A 16,071-nucleotide genomic window follows, 5' to 3' on the forward strand; every position below is an offset into this window, starting at 1 on the left:
ATGCGGCGCCGGCGCGGGGCGGGGCCTGTTGTGCGCGCGCGCGCCGGCGCTCCAGTCCCGCCCCTCCGGGGTCGTGCTCCCGGAAGTCCGGCGGGGTCGCGCGTGGGAGCCTCCGGGAGTGGAAGGAGCGGGGTCCGGCGGCGGCCGCGCGCAGCCGTTCGTCGCCCGCGGCTCGGCACGTGGCTGAGCGCCCGCCGAGGCGTCCTGGAGCCGCAGGCCTCGGTCGCCGAGGCGGTGTCATCCCTGACCATCGCCGACGCCTTCACCGCGGCGGGCGAGAGCCCCGCCCCGCCGCCCTCCGCGCTCAGTAGGAGGTTCATCTGCTCCTTCCCCGACTGCAGCGCCAATTACAACAAGGCGTGGAAGCTAGACGCGCACCTGTGCAAGCACACGGGGGAGGTAACGGGGCCGCCGGCCCGGCCACGGAGGGGTGTGGCGTCCGGGCCCGGGGACTCGGGATGGGGTGGCCTGCCAGCTGGGCTCTGTCCCAGAGGCCCCGGGGCAGCGTGTGGCTGCACAAGCCTGTGCGAGACCTATGCAGTCTTGGCAGCCTGGATCACAGAGGCGAACCAGCTCTGCCTTAGGTTAGGGAGGAGCCGAGGAGAGGTAGACAAGTTCTGAGACCCAAAGACAGCCTTGCCATGGGCTCCAAGCACCCTGGGCCGCTGCTTCTCGTTTGATCTTGAGGCTTGGTCTGTCACCGTCTCCTGATAATCTGTAAATAGGTGCAGAGGAAGGATTCATTTACTCGCATGCTTTCTACGCCCTCGACCCCCAGCAGACACCTGCCTTAATCCCTGGCCTCCTGGAACTGGAACGGGGCGTGGGGGGGGGGGCGGGTAACGTCTTAGTACTGGAGGTTCTGCAAGCAGCATGCGTTCATTCCTTCACAAATCAGGACCTTTTTAGCTCTGACGAGAGTAGTCGACAAAACAAAAGGCTCCTGCTGTCACCGACCTTGTCCTTGAACGGGGACAAAGGAGTAAGTAGGAATGAGACGCAGTAAATTGAGGGCTCCTGGAGGATGGTCAGGAAAGGTTTCTTTTGACCTGAATGAGAAGGAAGGGATCCAACCGGGAAGACACAAGGGAAAACAGTCCCGGTGGAAAGAAACTGCAAAAGGACCCGTGATTGTGATCGAGTTGGGGACCGTATAAGAGGAGGTCGGAGAAGCAGGTGTGGTGGGATCATTTGTAGGCCAGGGTGCAAATAGGGTTTGGAGTTTGGGTTTTCTTTTGAGGGCAGTAGGAAGCCTTTGGAAGATGGCAGTTGGGGAAAGGGAAGCTCATGGAGGCCAGGGAACCTGCCCAGTTTCCCAGTGTTAGTTCCCAGCTGACACTGCCTCAGCTAAAGCCCTTTACTTCTTAATCCAGGGACCTGCAGCCCCCGCCTTTGCTCCCAAACCTACCTAACTTCTGGGCCGTTCCTTCGTGTGACCTCATGGCTCCCTACCCTCTCTGCCATTGGAAGGTCGACCATTTCCTCCAGCTCTTTTCTTCAAGGACCGTTTACACTGCTTCTTTCTGTCCCGGACTTTACCCGTGCCACCAGCTGTCGTGGCAGTCTTGCCCAGTGACTGGCTCCCCTCGGAGCAGCCACTGTGTTCTCCTTCCTGTCCTTTCTCTTGCCCATTCTGCCCCTCAGCTTCTGGGTTCTGAAACCAGTATGTCCAGGGAGAGAAGCACGTGGTCACTTTTATGTCCCTCTCTGAGAAACCCTGGGGCAGCGTGAGCCTCCCGTCCCCTCTGTGGATTGCCCCCAGAGCCATGGCCCAGGGGACGGACAGATTGTGTCCTCGGGGCATGGGAGCGGTAGCCCCGCACCCCCCTCCCTCAGCTGCGCCTCTCTCAATGAATTGCACTTTCTTTAAAACAAAAACGACGACAACAAAAAGAATGGCAAATATTGTGCAAAATTCTGTGGATCTTCCCCTGGTAATTCAGTTCTTCTGTCTTCCCGTCTAGTTGCTTTGTTACTAGCACTGACATTTGAGGCCTCGGTACCTCCCCCTGGAACTGCCATGGGGCTATGTTTTTCATAGGTAAATAAACCACACTGGTTATTTGGGGGATGTGTTTCGACTTTTCCTGTAGGTTCAGAATGGAGACCCCCTCCTCCCACCTCCTGGGTCCCAAGCGGTGGTCGCAGTGAGGCCGTGAGCGTTTTCCTATGGGTGTGTCAGGCCTCTTAGCACAGACCCTGGGATTGTCCGGGATGAGAGGGAACCCGCGCCTTCCTCTGCCGTAGGCTTTCAGCGGATAAAAGCACGCAGTGGTGGCGATCTGTGCACATCGGCCAACGCTAACAGCACACAAGTCATCTGTAAGGGGCTTGTTGTGGACGCTTGCTGTCCGGTTGGGAGCACGTGAACGGTGCTGTTACCGTGAAGGCCACCCGCTAAGTTCGCGTGTGACTGACAGGGCAGGATCTGCTGCACCGACTTCGGGAGGCAGTTGTGGCCTTTGTGTAACTCAGTGGAAACCATCCCTGGAGGCAGAGTCCCTGCCTGGCTAAAATGTCCCCTACACGTTTTAGGTCTTTAAATGGTACCAGAGATACTAACGGGGGCAGGAGTGACACGTTTTTTTCTTTCCTTCCTGCTAGAGACCGTTTGTTTGTGACCGTGAAGGGTGTGGCAAAGCCTTCGTCAGGGACTACCATCTGACCCGCCACGTCCTGATTCACACGGGGGAAAAGCCATTTGTGTAAGTAGAGAACAGTCTTACGGCCTTTAAAGAGGTTGCTTTTGGCATACAGACCTGGTAAGAAAGTAGATTGTTAACTTGTGAGGCCAGGGATGTGCAGTGTCCTTCATTTGCACTTCCTGGTACAAGAGGAGCCTGGGTTTCGAACGCGTGGAAGAGAGGAGGGGTGTGTGGGTCACTCGTGAGAACTTCAGGAGTGAGTCTGTCTGAAGTCCTCTTAAGTTGGCATCCTCTCTCCTCCCTTTAACCTGTGTACTAAGTGGGACGCCCTCCTCGAGAAACACTCCGCTCAGACTAGATGGGGTCATGGTTCCCTGGCAGATTCTTGGCCCTGCATTGAACAGGGTCTTTATGAACCAATACGCTGCTGGGAGAGGAGACAGAAGCATAAAGGAGTAGAGCTTTTAATAGCTGATCTTGTATTTCTTCAGATCGAGCCGCTTCACCTCTCCCATACCAGGCTTAATTGTATTGTCCTTGGAGTTGCTGATTATCTCTGAAAAGGGTGGAGGTGTTGCTTGTCTTTTAAATCAGCTTCTTTAAAGTAGTGGGTCTCAAATGTAGGGAGTGTGAGAACCACCTGGAGAGCTTGTTAAGAAAAAACACAGAGTATTGGATCCCACCCCGGAATTTCTGATTCAGTAGACATGGGGTGGGGCCTGAGAATTTGCATTTCTAGCAAAGGCTCAGGTGATGTTGATGCCGTTGGCCTGGCACCCACACTTTGAGAACCACCGGACAAAATGTTCCGTGAAAACACGGAGTTTTCATTGGAGAAAGAGTAACGACTTTATAGATGCCCAGAGCTACATCCAGGAGACCACGTCGAAAAATAGCTGTATGGCACGTCCTGCAGATGTTAGAATTTGGTATCACAAGTGTGTTCTATGAGACAGCTCCTTGAGCAGTGAGGTTTTCTAATGATCTGAGTTCCCTTCATCCAGGATGACGAATGTGAAGTGTCTCATGTCTCACTAAGGTCCAAACAGTCTGAGGAAGGGGAGCTGTCATTTGTTGGCACGGGATCGTCTTCACTGCCCTTGTCCATGTGGAGAGCCACCTCCATCTGACCAGCGTGCTGGCCAGCGGGAACGGGACAAAGTCCTGAGGGGGCAGACGTGTTCAGTTCAAGCACACGGCGTATCACTGAAACAGATGACCCTAAGTGAAGCTTAACGTATTTCAGAATGTGGTTCGACCAGCCCAGCAAAGAGTAACGAAGCGTGGTCTGGAAAATGGGGCCGGGAGAGAGTCTTTGGCCTAGAAGTTTCCCTTCGGGGAATTTATTCTACAGATACACTTGTGGCTGAATTAAATGCCTCTACGAGGTTCTGTGCACAGCATTGGAATCAACCCGTGTGCTCATCAGGAGGGACTGAAAAGTGTATCAACACGGTAGAATCCTAGACAGCCGGAAAAACAAATGCAGGTACCGTCTGTGAAGCCGTGAGTGAGCGTCCAACGGCATATTCATCAAAAGACCACAGTTCAGAAGAGTGGACAGAGGGCTGCCTTTTTGTGCATAAAAAGGAGGGAGAAGAACGCGGGAAGAATCTGCATTTATATCTGCTTCTATCTGTATAGAGCCGAACAGGTCGCCTGTCCTGGCTGGGAGTAGTGGGGAGTCCCGGGGGGGGGGGGGGGGGGGAGGAGGCAGGGGTGAGGGGTGGAAGGAAACCTGCAGCTGTGTCCCTTTTTATGCTTCCTGGTTTCTGAATTAAGCTACTGTATGCTCCTTAAAAAACTGGATCTTCAAGAAGAACTGGGGCTGGACAGATTCCCAGGGTGAATTAGAAAGGGAGGGTTCCCTCTGGAACAGGGCAGCTCGGTGTTACTCCCTTCCGGCTCTCTCTCTGGCCTCTTAATTCCACGTGGCCCAAGTCTCTTGAAGTGCAGCCTGAGCTCTGCTTCCTTCGGCCTTCCTGTCCCTCGTTCTTGTTGGTGGCATCCCTGTCCACCCGATGGCCCTCAGCTCAGCGAAGGCGAGGCAGCTTCCCTGGACGCCTGTCCTCGAGGCTGTCCTCTGCAGCCGGTGGGTCGTCAGGTTCTGTCCCTTCTGGTCGGACCCCTGCCCCTCCCCCCGTGGCCGCGGTCGTATTTCAGGCTCTGACTCCGACCTGAATGGTGTTGTCTCTGCTCTAGACGGTTTCCCTTCTTAAAGCTGTGCAGGGTTTAAGTTGCTTTCATAACGAAGTCCAGGGTCTTAGCATATTGTGCAAATGACCTTTGCGATCTGGCCTTTTTGTGATCTTGCCCCATCTGCTTGACTCTCAGACATAAAACCTGGTCCGTGCACCACCCTGCAACTTTGTCCGCGTCTCCTGTGCCCCTGCGCCTGCTCTTTGCTCCCGGTCGGGACATTTCTGGGCCCTGTCCTCTTGCCCCACACTGGTGTTGGGTTAAATGCCTGTGTCAGGATTGAAGTCAAGAGTGACAGAAAACCCAGCACAACAGAGGCTCAAACAACACCGTCTCTGTTTCTCTTGTGTAACAGAAACGCAGACATGGACAGTTGGGGGTGTTCCACAGTCAGTAGGACCTGGGCTCCTTGGAACTTGTCACTGCCGTCCTCATCTTGGGGCTTCGATGTCACGGTCCAAGATGACCTTTGGGGTTCCAGCCATCATAGGCGTTCCAGCCACCAGGATGGGCGAAGGCGCAAAAGAGGCGTGCCCCCTTTTAGACACTTTGTGGTCGTTGAGCCGGATGGGCCAGAAACAGCCGTGTGGCCACCCCTGATTGCAGGGGAGGCTGGGAAAAGTTCTATTTCTGTTGACCGTGTACCCAGCTAAAAGTCAGCCTTCCGTCCCTGGGATCAAAACCACCACCCGTTGGCGTCCATCGTGTTCTCTGCCGCAGCCTCCCGCACGCTTCCAGTGGGATCTCCCGCTGCCCCCGCTCACGGTCAGCCCCCTGTAGATGGCACAGCGCCCGACAGTGTCACCCCGTGTTTCCTGGTCCGTGATGGCTGAGATTAGGGCCGTCATAGAAGTCCTGCTTCGTCCCTCAGGCTGAGGACTCTCACAAGAAGAGCACACGTTTAAAACACAACTTCACAAAGAATTTGGATAATTCAAGGGCAAGATATAGAAACACTCATTAAGGGGAACTAGAATGGCTTGGTGATATGCCAGAGAGCGTTATGGTTGGTGGTAGAAATACCCATTTCTACCTCTGAACAGAAGCTAAAAGTAGTGTTTTTGAAGGTTTTTTTTTCCTTTGGAAATGCAATTTACTTTGACATTTCAAGCAAAATGAAGGTTTTCAGATTCTAAATTAAAAAACAATTTCGCTTAAACATGGAGTTAAGCCTGAGCAGGGTTTGGGTTTTGGAAGTAATGTCTTGCACCTTTTGTGTGCCGGCTCATAAAGGACGTGTGATGAACGTGCTTGGTTTCAGAAGCCTGGGTGAAGACGCATCTCGTTCCCTGGTAATCCCGTGAGAGTGAGGCTGACGCCTCAGCTTTAACACTTTGGAGTTGGTTAAAGTCTGTTTTATACTGTACTTTGGACAGTAGTTTCTTTAAATTTTTTTAATGTTTGTTTATTTTTGAGAGAGAGAGAGACCGAGCACAAGTGGGGGGCGGGGAGAGGGAGACACAGAATCCAAGGGAGGCTCCAGGCTCCGAGCTGTTGGTGCAGAGCCCGACGTGGGGCCCGAACCCACGAACCGTGAGATTGTGACCTGAGCCGAAGTCAGACGCTCAACCGACAGCCACCCAGGCCCCCTGGACAGTACTTCTATAAAGGAGGAGGATGTGTACATCTTAAAACTTCTCTTCCCTCGGTTTGTTAATATTTTGATTTATGCAATTTCTTACAGTTGTACAGCTAGTGGCTGTGATCAGAAATTCAACACAAAATCAAACTTGAAGAAACATTTTGAACGCAAACATGAAAATCAGCAAAAACAATATGTAGTAAGTATGAATGATTTTCTGTGCTTAAACTCTCTGCATATTTTTAGGCTTATTGTCTAATGTTCCTAAAGGGCTCATCAACCAGATTTTGTCTGGCAGATCCCTGAATTTAGCCCAACTGCTAGCTATCATAATAATGGCTTATTTTGAAAGCATCCTTTTTTTTTTTTTTTTTTTTTTTTGCTAATGAAGTTTATTATGGTAGACTGCCCCAAATGAAACCGTTTGCTGTTTGCTGTTTCCAATGTGTTAAATCTTTAAAGCTTCCTGGCATGGGATTTGACGGTAACTCGGGGGGAGCAGGCAGCAAGTATAAAATCTTCACGGTGTGTTTCTCCTGAGGGAATTCTCTTGTGAACCACTCTTTGATTTTTTCCAAAGTCTAACGAACCTTTATCAAACAGTGCACTTTTGAAGGGTGTGAGAAGGCCTTTAAGAAACACCAGCAGCTGAGAACCCATCAGTGCCAGCACACCAGTGAGCCACTGTTCAAGTAGGTTCTCCACATGGGTGAGGTCTCTTGCATTTCAGGTGGCAGGGCGATTGACACGCAGGGGCGCCTGGGGGCTCAGTCCGACTCTCGGTTTCAGCTCAGATCATGATCTCACGGTTCAGGAGTCTGAGCCCTGGGACGGGCTCCGTGCTGAGAGCGCAGAGCCTGCTGGGGATTCTCTCTCTCCCTCTCTCTCCCTCCCTCTCCCTCCCTCTCCCTCCCTCTCCCTCTCCCTCCCTCTCCCTCTCCCTACCCCCCTCCCCCTCTGTCTCCCTCCCCCCCTCCCCCTCTCTCTCCCTCTCTCTCTCTCCCTCTCTTCCCGCCCCTCCTCAGCTCATGCATGTGCTCTCGCTCTTTCTCAAAATAGATAAAAAGTAAAAAAAAAAAAAAAAAAGATTGAAATGCAGAGGTGGGATACAAGTGTTCTGAAGCCACGTCTTAACATTTTTCTGTGCAGCGAACGCCCACGTCTATATCGGGGGCACGTCAGAAGTTTAATTTGGCTTTTATTTGCTAAAAGAAATAGCTAACGTGTTCCAGAATAATTTGTGAGATTGGTACAGTTGTGGTTAAGCTTGAAGGGAGCGCTGAGAAGTGGCTTTATTCAGTCGTATGAAATGTCACGGTGCAGCACGAAGCGGTCCCTTCCGACAGAGCCACAGCGATCGGGCCTGTCGGCCTTGCATGCGAGGGGCCTTCAGGAGGGACAGGAACGGCGACGGGACACACGGGGGTGGACTCGGGAAGGGTGCGAAGGAGCACCCGGTGAGGTCTTGAGGAGCACGGGCTGGCGGTGCTCCTGGCCCACGCGGGGCTGGTGGGTGGCCACCGAGGGCTGTCGCACGGAGCTGGGACGTGCCTCTGCACCGGTCGCCAGACGGGTGCACCTGACGCTGCCTGCTCGCCACGCCGGCCCTCGGCCGCGGCGTTAAAACTCGCAGAGACCATGCCCAGTGCCTTAGGGGTTCACCCAAGCCGTGTTTTTGTAGCCAGGAAAACAGTGTATCTTTTCAGCAGCATAAAGATGAAAACTATTTAATTTGATCACATCCTTAAAAAAAAAAAAAAAAAAAAGGTGCTGGCACTTTTCTCTAAGTTTATTTTGTCTCCAGGCTGGCCAGTCACCTGAATTTCACCTGTGATTCGGTCTCGGTTTTAAATCTCCTTTTTACGATTGGTTTGGTTGTGGGGAGAGACTCTGGAGCGGAAAAGGACGAAGTTCACGTCGACCCTGAGGGGCTGCCCCCCGGAAACGGATTGGCTCACGCCTCCTGTGTCGTTCACCCAGGTGTGCCCATGAGGGATGTGGGAAACACTTCGCCTCCCGCAGCAGGCTGAAGAGACACGGGAAGGTCCACGAGGGTGCGTACGGGGGCCCCTGTGGCACCAGCTTTGAGTAGACACTAACCGCGCCGCGTGCCGGCTGGCCTAACGCTTTGAGCGGAAAGCGCCTTCTCTTCTGTTCCATGGCCACGCTGAGAAACTCGGCACTGTCCAGGCGGGGGCGGCACGCCGCAGCTCGAGGTGTTAGGCTCTCGACCGGAGGCCCGCCTGTCGCCTGTTCACGCACCGCTCTTGTCGCCGTTGGCAGCGAACGCTTCGTGCCCTGCGCGAGTGCCTGGCGGTGCGTTACACTTCTGAGTGCGGCGCTCCAGCCGAGGTTGGCTTCGCCACCGCCATTTAAACGTCTTCACGACCTGTGTCATTCTTTTCCTTACTGGCACTCGCAGGGCTTGGGGAACAGTTTGAGGTTCCGGAGGAATCAGGTCGTAACTTCTTTCAGAAAGACTGGGTTAAATTACCTGAATCTGTCCTCTGTTTCCACGAGGGATGCTTTTATATCTGTATTCCGATTTTCTGAGTATAGAATATGTTTTTGGGTGGTTTGTTTTTTTTTAAACGAGAGAGTAGTAGGTGAAGCCTGAGAGGTGGCCTCGCTCCTTTTGGTTTCACTCTGGTATCTCGTGGGTGAAACACGGGCTGGCCGTTACCCGGACTGATTCTTCCAGCTGCGGTGCTTTGCACAGTGTCCACTGTCGTCCGCAGCGTTTCCTTTAGGGTCTTATTTTCTCCCTTAGTCGCAGCCCGAGTCTTTTCTGCAGTGCAGAAGCTACCAGATGGTAAGACTTGAGGCGGCCAGGGATGGGCACACAACCACTGAGACTCGGTGTTGGTGGTCTGGCGAACGCAGAGGACCCCAGAGCTCTGAGGAAAACAAGAGGCAGGCACAGAGCAGGGAGGGAAGGGACCGTGAGCCAGTGGCCGGGGAGTGACGGCAGCCGGGAGCCCACGCGCGGTCTACCCAGCTCCCTGACCACAGCGGGAGAGGGCACGGCATCCTTCCGTGGAGTCTGCTGAGGTGAAACCCTACGTGCAGTGAACGCCTTGCTGTGCGATCATTGGGTTTTACTGTAAAACAAACCTTAGTTTTTATTCCCACCTCCAGCGGCTGACGGAACAGAATGGTATTGGGAGGGAGGAGGGCAACTGTATAGGCTTGTAAGTTTCCTTTCCAATGACGAGCGGTGTTTACGCTGAATATTCACAGAAGGCGATGCACCAATCTGCTTTTTCCTACACAGGCTACGTGTGCAAAAAAGAATGTTCCTTCGTGGCAAAAACGTGGACAGAGCTTCTGAAACACATGAGGGAAGCCCATAAAGGTGAGGCAGATGTGCGTGGCGCAGTGTGACATTTGCCCCTACGGTTTTGGAGAATGAAGTGCTAGGCGTGTGCCTTAAGACAAAGGCGTTCCCGTGACGTTTGTGAAGCTGGTACCTCGGTGGCCCGGCAGACGCGCGGGAGCCGGGGTCCCGGGTCGGGGAGGAGCCGCCGTGCAGTTAGCGGCCGGAAAGGCTCCGGCAGGGGGGGCGGCCTGGGAGGCGGTGCCTTCTGTGCTGGAGGCCGAGGAAGGACACGGGTCTACTTCATCTTGTCCCCTGCCCACGGCCACCAGGCCCCTGCTCCCTGCTCCCTGGTGAGGGGACGGAGTGACTCCACGTAATACCAGCACATGGGAGCATCGAGACCGGCTTCCAAGCAACAGACACTGCAGCCGGTGTTCGCATTTATGATCATCGTGACCTTTTTGGCCCCAAATACCTGCCTTACGAGCTCAGCGTTAATTTTCCCGCGTGGCGATACCCGGGGAAATGGGTTAAGTGTGTGTCTGCTCCACCAGAGGCCATAAGATGTGAAGTCTGCCAGAAAACCTTTAAACGCAAGGATTACCTGAAGCAACATATGAAGACTCACGCCCCGGAGAGGGAGGTGTGCCGGTGTCCCAGGGAAGGCTGTGGTAGGACCTACACGACGGTCTTTAATCTCCAGAGCCACATTCTCTCTTTCCACGAGGAAAGGCGCCCATTCACCTGTGAGCACGCCGGCTGCGGCAAAACGTTCGCAATGAAAGTAAGTACTCGCCCTCACAGACGCGGTCCTCTAGACGGGCGGCCTCCCGGCGGGGTTCCTGGGAGCCCTGGGTCCCAAGACGGTGTCCCGGGGCCTGCCGATGGGGAAAGCTGGGTGACCCGGACCTTCCCCTCTCGCCTCAGCGGGGGTGGTTCTGAAGTCCGCACAACAACCGGATTCGCCCGTGCCAGTGGTTCTCAAAAGTGTGGCCCTTGACCGGGAGCTTCTGCATCACCGGAGAACTTGCTAGAAATGCATATCCTCCCCCCCCCCCGAATCAGAAACTGGGGATGGGACCTGGTAATTTGTGTTTTAACAAACCTTCCAGGTGATTCTTACGTACCTACATTTGAGAACCAGTGGCCTGTGGTACCACATGCCTATTAGGTGTCCTTTTAGACTCACCATCTAGGGATTGAGAAGTGGGCATCAGGACATGAGGGACCTTAGGACTGTAGTCTAGATCTGGGCGAGATGTGAACAGGTGAGCACGTGACACTCACTGGAGGGCCCGTGCGGTTCGGCAGGCTCTCTGGCCGGCACTCTTCCAAGCGTGTGCCGTGCGCCATGGTTAAGACGGAACACACAAGTGAGGCAGGCCCAGCGTGGGTGCAAACCGACAGGAGCTCGGAGCTGATCGCGGTCAGCATCATTATCAAGGGCAGGGAGGCCGGTCAGGTGTTCCGTTGGTGTTTGGAAATGCTGCTGCCTAGATTCAGTTACAGGAAGCTTCTTCAGCCTGGAGTAGCTCATCCAGAACTGGCTCCCCCTCCTCCCCCTCAGGAAGCAACTCAGAAGCCACTGGGGGGGCGGGGGGGGAGGGGCGGCGGCGAGACTGTCTAAATTCCGAACCTGAGTCCTCAGGAAAGGTAGTGATGAGGTGTAGGATGTGAGGACGAATTCTGCTCTGGTGGGAGAATCTTTAAGTAGAGGTCGAGTCCCTCAACGGTATGTAACAGAAAGAAGGTCGACAGTTTATTTAAAGAACTCGTGAAGTTCTCATATTAATAGGCACCCAAATGGCAGCGTTTCAAAAACATAACTTTTTCTTTTCCCTTCATCGTAGCAAAGTCTCACTAGGCATGCCGTTGTGCATGACCCTGACAAGAAGAAAATGAACCTCAAAGTAAGTTAACTGGGGCCCGCTGTGGGTTTTAAACCCAAAGTGCCCCAGCCGATGCAGTCTCGGGTACTTTCGGCTCGTCACTGCTGTGTGAGCTGCTCTACTGGGAACGCGATCGCTGGGCTTCACTTTCTTCTAAGGGGGTGCTGCAGGTGCCTGTTGGGGGGTACAGCTATTAGGTTAGTTGTATAGTTTGATTTTGCGTTCTCATTGTCTCGCTTTCTTATTTCCAAAGGTAAAACCGTCTCGTGAAAAACGGAGTTTGGCCTCTCGTCTCAGTGGATACATTCCTCCTAAAAAGAAACAAGGACAAAGCTCATCTCTGCCTACAAACGGAGAGTCACTGAACTGTACTGAAGGCAGGGTGCTCTCGACGGTCGCGATACTTACCCTCAACTGAACACCAGATTGCTTTGCTTAAAGGACCACAGACCAGCCAGCTCAGTTCTTTCTCCCAGAAGCACATTTTTCTTTATTAAAATCATGGATGCACAACATCTGATTCTCTGTTGTTTCCATTTTCTTTGTTCAAAGGGTCCTCTTTCTGGGCTCCTTGAGTTTCTCTATATGCATTCTCTTCCTTTTTGCTTAAATGACGAAGAACACACATTACAGCTTTCCCTCCCCTGACAGGTTGTGGGCGGGTTGAGAAGGTAGCTATCCCGGGCATAGTTTGGAGTATTTGGTTACATATCTCCTCCTAGAAGGGGAGAACGGCCAAAGATTAATTTAAAACCAATGTCTTCGACTCTTTCTAGTGCTAATGCTCTAATACCCATACGAATCTGCATTCTTGATTGAGTTGCTGTTATTTAAGTGATTAGCTCAATCAAACTGTGCCTTTCTGGTTAAGCAGTCATTGAAACCTGTACCATAACCAGGCAGTTTTACAAACTCCATGTAACTATACTCCTGCACTAAAAGTTGATAGTTTAAAATCCCCCGCTGTCAATGGCCCTGAGGGGCTGTGTTTGGCTCCAACCACCCTCTCGGAAAAGAGAAGTACAGAGCGGTGGGTTTGGGCATGGGCAGAGGACCTCCTTATCCCCACAACTGTCAGTCCTGTGCGGTTCCTAACACTCGCTCAGAGTCATTTGGGAAACACCCCCAGTTCCAGAGATCCAGGATCAGCTGGGCTGGGTCCTAGGTCTCGGTGATTCTAACACGAACAAGGGTGGAAACCACTGGACTCATGCTGCCTTTTAGCTGCTGAGTTCTCGGGACTCTAAAAGTGAAGTAGATACTCTGTAGACTGACCCTGGGAGTGTAAACTGATACTTTTCACAAAGACCATTTAACTTTATATGGAAGAATTCTCAGAGGCGTTCATAAATCGTAAATAGACTTTAAAAAAATGAATATGTTTTTCTACTTAAATGTTAGATACTGTACAATTTGTCAAAGAGAAGAGTATACATTACTCTTTCACTAGATTACGAAGCGCAGTGTTTTCACATGACGATACTTATGCTTCAGTGGAAAAAATATATAAGGCGGATGTTTGCATTTTGAAAAGCAAATTGGGAAGCTACTGCCGTCACGGTAGAATTCGCCAGCTACTCTGCCTTTATGTTACCCAGACTTTCTACGATTGTTCTTTTAGATCAGCAAACAGAATGAGCAGTTTCTCAGACCTGCTTTCACTTACCATTTTATTTTCTGGCTCTACATTCTTCCCTTTCTTTATAGTAATTTGAACTCTGTATTTTTTCTCAATCCATTGCTGAATCTGTTTACTCTTTGTGTCCAAATCATGTCGTCCAATATTTGAAGAAAAAGTTAGCTCCTTTGTCAGGGTAGGGCCTAGTTTAAAACAGAGACTTTTTTAGGACTGTTGACTGGTCCCTTTGGGGGACCTGAGCTGGGTCATGCACACTTCGTGAGATCTGCGGTTGCCACAGGGGCCCGGACGCTCCTCTTCCTGACTTAGTCTGACAGACCGGTGAACGCTTTTTAAACAAGGAAAATAGACATAAAGGTACCAGTTTTTACCTGTCAAGTATCTAGATATGAAATGCTTCCATTTATTAGTACCCTCATTTGATGGCAGTACAAAAGAATGGTCCTTTAAAAGGAACAAGTTTAGCTTTATGATAAACTTAATTGGCCTTATTTTTCTTTCTGACTGGAGCAGCGTTTAGGAAGTACTCTCTTTTCAAAAATTTTTTTTAAATGTTTATTTTTGAGAGAGGGAGAGAGCATGAGCCGGGGAGGGGCAGAGAGAGAGGAAGACACAGAATCTGAAGCAGGCTCCAGGCTTTGAGCTGTCAGCACAGAGCCCGACGTGGGGCTTGAAACCCCAAACCATGACATCATGACCTGAGCTGAAGTCAGACGCTTATCCGACTGAGCCACTCAGGCGCCCCTGGGAAGTACTCTTCTCATCTGACTCCTTTAGTGGTGCCCTTCTAGTGACAATGGGGTCACCCAGACTGCATCAGACGAGAGCGAGCTCTCTCTGTCCTGTATCCAGCAATGGAAATCCTGACTTAGAAAATTGCAGGGAAGGAACAGATTCCTTAGTAAAAGCTTTGGAAGATTCAGAGTTTTCATACGGGGGAAAAGTTAGGTTTTAATCCACACAACAATCTCCCTGGAAGCACTAACCGCATGTGAAAAAATACAACTTTAAAATAGAAGAAAAGACCGGGTATGTTTGTGACCTCAGGCTAAAAGGATTTTGTTAAGGGACGGCTGGGTGACTCAGTTGGTTGAGCATCTGACTTCGGCTCAGGTCATGACCTCACGGTGTGGGAGTTCGAGCCCCGCATCGGGCCCTGTGCTCCAGCCTGGAGCCTGGACCCTGCTTCAGATTCTGTGTCTCCCTCTCTCTCTGCCTCTCTCCTGCTCATGCTCTGTTAAACTCCCTAAAAAATAAACATTAAAAAAAAGAAGGATTTTGTTAAGGAAAATAATTGATAATTTCCTATATCAAAGACACTATGGTGTAATTTTGAAAAGGGCAAAAAAAAAAAAAAAAAGAAATCTAACTAGGATAAGGTTTTTTTGCATCACACGGAGAATCTTATAAATTGGCGGGGGTGGGAGGGGGGGACCACGCAAGTAGAGGAAGAGGGCATGTGAACAGGCAGTTCACAGAAGAGGCAACTCAAATGGTGAAATGAAACCCAAAGAAATAATAAGATCGGGTTTCTCACCCATTGGCAGGACAAAAATTAGATGAGAGTACCAAGTATGGGTGAGGATGTAGAGAAAGAGATTTCACATATTGCTGACAATTTGCCCCACAGACTCTGGAGCCACTGACAGACGTGCCTTTGGTCTGGAAACGAGCCAGCTCTGGTCTGGAAATGAAAGGCTGGAAACGAGCCCAATGCCCATGGAAAGGCCCTGACCAATCCACGGTATCTGGTACATTCTGAGGATTCCATTGAGTAATTATAAAAAATTAGCTACAGCTGTTACATAAACCTAGCTCTTGAAGACAGCATGACATAATTGTCATGTGTACAGAATCATGCCACATACCACGGATTTGTACGTCACTGAAGTTTAACAGTACAGACCCACATTCATGTCCACGGCGGCAGGGAGGGAGGACGGCACAGGAAAAGGGAGCACGAGGACTTCGACTTTCCTGTAATGTTTTGTTGCGTTTAACAACCTTTAGTACAACAACGTTAACGCTTGTTCATTTTGGATGGTGGGTAACAGGTGTGTATAGTTTTCGGTATGCTTTCTAATTCCCAAAAGTAATTTTCCTAAAAGACCTCCTTTTAGGAACACCTCCTGGCTTCCTTCAAGCTCCCGCAGCTGGTCCTACGTCGCCACCGGAACAAAATGAATGCCTTTAACACCTTAGCGCTTCAACTATCTCTGCAAAGAGCACCCCCGCCAAAGCTCTCCAAGCTTCTCGGTGCGGTTCTGCGTTTTTTCTGTGATGCAATGTGATGCCCTTACCATCCCGGTTGGCCTCTTCTGAAGACTTTTTGTTTCCCAGCCAACATCCTTGTTGAATGTGGTGCCACAGAACCGAGCCACAGAGAACCGTGTGATTTTCCTAAGACACACAACCTCGCTGTGGCAGCTCTGGGACCCGTCTCCTGCCCCCTGCCCCAGAGTGTTTTCCATAAAACAAGCTTTCGTAACGGTCAGCACTTATTAGGACTCATGAAAAATTTTCACTTGATGTCTAGTTCCTGGCTCCATAAGGCATAAAAGACAAGGCCGTGGCAAGGTGATCGGTAAATGTGTAAATGAGCCTTACTACCAACGGGGTGTGGAAGATGCTCTATGAATCCCTTCGGAGATCAGAAAGGGCTTCCGGCCAACTGGCCAGGCGCCTCCACGTTAGAGATGAGGGGGAAAGACGGGAACAGGGCCCCCACCCCACTGCTTCCGAGGCTCGTTTCATTCCGGCCACCAGAGGTGCTGCCGCCCCCGGGCCAGGCCAAGAGG

At 51.6% G+C, this 16,071-nt stretch overlaps 2 protein-coding genes across 8 annotated transcripts in view; one reads left to right on the plus strand and one right to left on the minus strand.

The window, feature by feature from the left end:
- GTF3A (general transcription factor IIIA) lies at nt 1-12,149 on the plus strand. Its single transcript, XM_047838751.1, has 9 exons — nt 1-399; nt 2,605-2,705; nt 6,529-6,625; nt 7,030-7,118; nt 8,407-8,480; nt 9,701-9,781; nt 10,300-10,529; nt 11,596-11,655; nt 11,888-12,149. Exons 1-9 carry the CDS (start codon nt 1-3, stop codon nt 12,050-12,052), a joined length of 1,296 nt encoding a protein of 431 aa, XP_047694707.1. The 3' UTR covers nt 12,053-12,149.
- MTIF3 (mitochondrial translational initiation factor 3) overlaps nt 12,098-16,071 on the minus strand; it is a 16,993-nt gene continuing 13,019 nt past the window's right edge. For all 7 annotated transcript variants that reach the window (XM_047859895.1, XM_047859902.1, XM_047859917.1 and 4 more), the window contains exons 3-4: nt 13,301-13,455; nt 12,098-12,352 (exon numbers count right to left, since the gene is read on the minus strand). In XM_047859895.1, the coding sequence (XP_047715851.1) occupies nt 12,134-12,352; nt 13,301-13,455 (374 nt within the window). In that variant the 3' untranslated portion in view covers nt 12,098-12,133. The remainder of the gene's footprint in view (nt 12,353-13,300; nt 13,456-16,071) is intronic.

This window comes from Prionailurus viverrinus, chromosome A1 (assembly GCF_022837055.1).
Source record: "Prionailurus viverrinus isolate Anna chromosome A1, UM_Priviv_1.0, whole genome shotgun sequence".
Taxonomy (NCBI): domain Eukaryota; kingdom Metazoa; phylum Chordata; class Mammalia; order Carnivora; family Felidae; genus Prionailurus; species Prionailurus viverrinus.